Genomic DNA, 5,675 nt, shown 5'->3' on the forward strand with positions numbered 1-5,675 from the left:
ATGTTGTTGTTGTTGTTACACATGTTGTTGTTGTTGTTACACGTGTTGTTGTTGTTACACGTGTTGTTGTTGTTGTTACACGTGTTGTTGTTGTTGTTACACATGTTGTTGTTGTTGTTGTTGTTACACGTGTTGTTGTTGTTACACGTGTTGTTGTTACACGTGTTGTTGTTGTTACACATGTTGTTGTTGTTACACGTGTTGTTGTTGTTACACATGTTGTTGTTGTTGTTACACGTGTTGTTGTTGTTGTTACACGTGTTGTTGTTGTTGCAGCATCACCTCGTCAACGTCGTGACAGTGCGTCCCGTTGCCGGTGGTGCCGGGTGGACACGGTCCACAGGCGTATCCAGGATACTGGAGACTCTCGATACAGGACACACCTTTCTGGCACGGGTTGGGAGAACAGCGGGAGCGTGGCTCATGGAAGCCTGCAGACAGACAGGTAGGCTTCAGGTAGCTGGTATGAACCCGTTTGACACGCAGACATGAAACAGGAAGCTGTGACTCACCACAAACCTGACACTCGAGAATGGTGTTCCTGATCAGAGCCATCTCCTTCACCTGGAGAGCAAGGAAACAGCATCAACTCACCTGCCTCACCTGTCCTCTGTCCGTCTCACCTGTTCTCTGATGTCCTGTCGCAGTTCTCCCAGGATCTGGTTGAAGATGATAAGCTGTCCAATCAGAGCCTTGGTGTGGTCACCTGCCAGTAAGAGTCAAGCCAACAGGAATGAATAGAGTGCCCAGCCGCGGCCCCTGATCAGAGACGGGCGTGGCGTGGACTCACCCAGGATGGCGTTGACGTCGCCACTGACTGTGAAGAGGAATGACAGACGTTTAAATTGATCTGCTGGCTGAGAGGATTGATCTGCTGGCTGAGAGGAAGACGAAGAATCTTCTCCGATTCAAAACGATTGCTGTCTATGAGGTGACGAGGCCACGCCTCCGGTTTCTCTAAAATCAGACTCGATCACCTGAGCTGGAGGTCGTGGAATCTCCTTGGAACGGACAGTCCACCAGAGTCCCGGCTTTAGTGACAGTGCCCCCTAGAGCCAGTCTGAGGGACACCACAGCACCCTGTCACAAACACAGTGATTCAGGAAGGACTGCCCCAGCGCTCGGGGGCGGGGCTAATGAGTTCAAGGTCAGGGCTGAACCAGTCTGGAGAGGTTCACCTCCTGGGGCGAACCCACCGAACGCATTAATGAGTCCTGGTTCTGGAGCCGTGTTTTCAATCACGTCTTCAGATCACATCGCCGCAGCTACCGTAGCAGCTAACCGTAGCAGCTAGGTTAGCAGCTAACCGTAGCAGCTAACCGTAGCAGCTAACCGTAGCAGCTAACCGTAGCAGCTAACCGTAGCAGCTAACCGTACATTTATTCCAGCTTGCTGTTGAGAACGACCCGACGGGTCGAGCTGCTGCTGGTTCTGGTTGGGGGGGGAGGAGGCAGGGCAGCAGCGCGTTGGACCGCGGTACCGGCGCATCGCCGCTGACTCAGCGTTATTCTGCAGCAGCCTAACCCTAACGGAGTCTGGCACTGATCCAGATCAATGCGGACCTGCTGACCTGCAGTCGGGCGTAGGCCTTCTGTCCGTGTCTGAGCTCCAGCAGCTCAGCTTCTGGGGGCGGGGCCACCAAAGGGGGCAGGCCCTGGCTGCTGTCGGCCAGGCGACAGTCGGCGTAGAGCTCCATGTGCATGTTGTCACGCCGAAGACCGCCGAGTCTCAGGATGATGGAGTGAGTCCGGCCGTCAGCCAGGTGAGCGTTCTGCAGGTTCACCGTGTGGATCCGCCCATCGGGTCGGACGTACCGGACCAGAACTAAAGGGAGGAAGACGAGGGTGAGACGAGGAAGGAGACAACGGTTAGTAACAGATCAGAGTAGTATTAGATCAGAGTATTAGATCAGAGTAGTAACAGATCACAGTAGTAACAGATCAGAGTATTAGATCAGAGTAGTAACAGATCACAGTAGTAACAGATCAGAGTATTAGATCAGAGTAGTAACAGATCACAGCAGTAACAGATCAGAGTAGTATTAGATCAGCGTAGTATTAGATCACAGTAGTATTAGATCACAGTAGTAACAGATCAGAGTATTAGATCAGAGTATTAGATCAGAGTAGTATTAGATCAGAGTAGTAACAGATCAAAGTAGTAACAGATCAGAGTATTAGATCAGAGTAGTATTAGATCACAGTAGTAACAGATCAGAGTAGTATTAGATCACAGTAGTAACAGATCAGAGTAGTATTAGATCAGAGTAGTATTAGATCACAGTAGTATTAGATCACAGTAGTAACAGATCAGAGTAGTAACAGATCAGAGTATTAGATCAGAGTATTAGATCAGAGTAGTAACAGATCAGAGTATTAGATCAGAGTAGTAACAGATCACAGCAGTAACAGATCAGAGTAGTATTAGATCAGCGTAGTATTAGATCACAGTAGTATTAGATCACAGTAGTAACAGATCAGAGTATTAGATCAGAGTAGTATTAGATCAGAGTAGTAACAGATCAAAGTAGTAACAGATCAGAGTATTAGATCAGAGTAGTATTAGATCACAGTAGTAACAGATCAGAGTAGTATTAGATCACAGTAGTAACAGATCAGAGTAGTATTAGATCAGAGTAGTATTAGATCACAGTAGTATTAGATCACAGTAGTAACAGATCAGAGTAGTAACAGATCAGAGTATTAGATCAGAGTATTAGATCAGAGTAGTAACAGATCAGAGTATTAGATCAGAGTATTAGATCAGAGTAGTATTAGATCAGAGTAGTAACAGATCAAAGTAGTAACAGATCAGAGTATTAGATCACAGTAGTAACAGATCACAGTAGTAACAGATCAGAGTATTAGATCAGAGTAGTAACAGATCACAGCAGTAACAGATCAGAGTAGTATTAGATCAGAGTAGTATTAGATCACAGTAGTAACAGATCAGAGTAGTATTAGATCACAGTAGTAACAGATCAGAGTAGTAACAGATCAGAGTATTAGATCAGAGTATTAGATCAGAGTAGTATTAGATCAGAGTAGTAACAGATCAGAGTATTAGATCAGAGTAGTAACAGATCAGAGTAGTAACAGATCAGAGTATTAGATCAGAGTAGTAACAGATCAGAGTATTAAATCACAGTAGTAACAGATCACAGTAGTATTAGATCACAGTACTAACAGATCAGAGTAGTAACAGATCAGAGTCGGGGGGGGGTAGGTAACCAGTCCTATCAGAACTTCAGACAGGTACAGGTACAAGTGGCGTTCCGACCTTTATTGATCTTCCCCATGACGGCGAGCTCCAGGTACTTCCTGTTGTCCTGCTTGCTGTAGACTCCCAGCAGGACTCCGCCCAGCTTCGCCGGGAGACGAAACGTCGACGCCACGTAGACGTCGCTGAGCGTCCTCAGAGCCCCGGAGAGCGTCTCCACGGCGGCGACGCCCGGCTGCGAGGCCTGGAGACTCAAGACATCGAGGACTGAGGAGGAGAGGGGCCGTGATCAATGGCTTTATTATCGAGGGGCCGTGATCAATGGCTTTATTATCGAGGGGCCGTGATCAATGGCTTTATTATCGAGGGGCCGTGATCAATGGCTTTATTATCGAGGGGCCGTAATCAATGGCTTTATTATCGAGGGGCCGTAATCAATGGCTTTATTATCGAGGGGCCGTAATCAATGGCTTTATTATCGAGGGACCGTAATCAATGGCTTTATTATCGAGGGGCCGTAATCAATGGCTTTATTATCGAGGGGCCGTAATCAATGGCTTTATTATCGAGGGGCCGTAATCAATGGCTTTATTATCGAGGGGCCGTAATCAATGGCTTTATTATCGAGGGGCCGTGATCAATGGCTTTATTATCGAGGGGCCGTAATCAATGGCTTTATTATCGAGGGACCGTAATCAATGGCTTTATTATCGAGGGGCCGTAATCAATGGCTTTATCATTGATCAGCTGTTATTGGTTCAGCCTTCTGAGGATCTCTACATTGTTTTGCCGTACAACGAGTACAGTAGTACTGTATTGCAGTACGAGTACAGTAGTACTGTATTGCAGTACGAGTACAGTAGCACTGTATTGCAGTACGAGTACAGTAGCACTGTATTGCAGTACGAGTACAGTAGTACTGTATTGCAGTACGAGTACAGTAGTACTGTATTGCAGTACGAGTACAGTAGCACTGTATTGCAGTACGAGTACAGTAGCACTGTATTGCAGTACGAGTACAGTAGTACTGTATTGCAGTACGAGTACAGTAGTATCACCAGCTCCTTCCGTTCCACTTATCCTTTTTACTCGACTACTCTTGTCGTTACTCGTTACTCTGACTTAGTGACGCGCACGTGAGTACCGAACTTTAAACCGAACCGAGCAACGTGATTCTTGATCCACGGAACCAATCGGAGCGCGCTGAGCTCACCTTGAACTTCCGGTCCGCTCGGTACCCCCGCGGTGAGACCGACACCGATGACCGACAGCAGAACCACCTCGATGCAGCCCATTTCTGGAACAGCTTCAGGCGGAACAGGAACCGGAACCGGAACCGGAACCGGAGCAGGAAGACGGGTTGAAGCGGGTCCAGAAGATCCGGATGCGGAGCGGGACCGGACGGAGACCTTCTGGAGGAGTCGGGCGCGCGCTCAGCTCTCATCCGCACGGCTCGCGCGCGCACAGAAGGTCGTGATTAGCATATGGCGCGCGAGACTGTCGTCACTGATGGAACCAAAACGTCACTCGAGTTAAATGCGGGACGTTTTTGACGCGCATGAAATAATTTATTTCTCCATGTGAGATGAATTAAAAGTTAAATTAATGACGTCACGCGTCACCATCATTGATCCACGGGGCTCGCGCTCCGAGGTTGATGGACAGACGTCCCCCCCAGTGACGTCATCGGTCCAAACAGGACCATACGTCACTGGTTTGAGCGTCGGCCTGGTCGGGTACAGCGCCCCCTGCTGGAAACAGGGGACTGGCCAGCTGCTGAATGTCCTGTTTGCTGCAGATCAATGACCGCCATCTGGTGACGTGGCAGGAAGGGGCGGGGCTTATGACGGCAACAAGTAAATATCAAACGGACAGCCTCCCAGCTCACGAGCATTCCCACGTCCAGTTCGCTCCTGGAACCGGATCCAGACGGAACCGAGGAACCAGAATCATCTGGAGAGCGAGACCGCTGGGAAGAAGGCGTGCTCCGTTTGTCTGTGATGCTGGAACGTTGCCATGGAAACGTGCGTTTAACAGCAGCGGGGGGGGGGTTTCTGTTTGTCTGTGATGCTGAAACGTTGCCACGGAAACGTGCGTTTAACAGCAGCGGAGGGGGGTTTCTGTTTGTCTGTGATGCTGAAACGTTGCCATGGAAACGTGCGTTTAACAGCAGCGGGGGGGGGTTTCCGGTGAAACATGTAAAACCCACAAACTGTTTCCAGATCAGCTCATTAGAGCCCCCCCCCCCCCCCCCCACACACACACACACAGATTCCTGCGCGGTGGCGTCATGTGCAGCTGCAGGTCCAGCCCCGGTCTGGATGGGGGGGGGGGGGGGGGGTCCAGCATCAGGCGGGCCTTCTCAGCGGTTGTTGCCGAGCTGATCGATTGATCTGCCACCGATTGATCGGGGCTGACCCGGCTGGGACTCGGCACAGATTCGGCATGAAACGGAC

General features: G+C 49.4%; 1 protein-coding gene across 1 annotated transcript in view; it reads right to left on the reverse strand.

The window, feature by feature from the left end:
* The window catches only part of LOC137912315 (thrombospondin-3a-like), an 11,721-nt gene extending 7,207 nt beyond the window's left edge, over positions 1 to 4,514 (reverse strand). The window contains 8 exon segments of the mRNA XM_068756640.1: positions 283 to 431; positions 513 to 608; positions 611 to 706; positions 791 to 817; positions 978 to 1,080; positions 1,571 to 1,824; positions 3,280 to 3,486; positions 4,433 to 4,514. Coding sequence (XP_068612741.1) covers positions 283 to 431; positions 513 to 608; positions 611 to 706; positions 791 to 817; positions 978 to 1,080; positions 1,571 to 1,824; positions 3,280 to 3,486; positions 4,433 to 4,514 — 1,014 coding nt within the window.
* Positions 4,515 to 5,675: the final 1,161 nt, after the last annotated feature.

This window comes from Brachionichthys hirsutus, chromosome 3 (assembly GCF_040956055.1).
Source record: "Brachionichthys hirsutus isolate HB-005 chromosome 3, CSIRO-AGI_Bhir_v1, whole genome shotgun sequence".
In the NCBI taxonomy this organism is placed as follows: domain Eukaryota; kingdom Metazoa; phylum Chordata; class Actinopteri; order Lophiiformes; family Brachionichthyidae; genus Brachionichthys; species Brachionichthys hirsutus.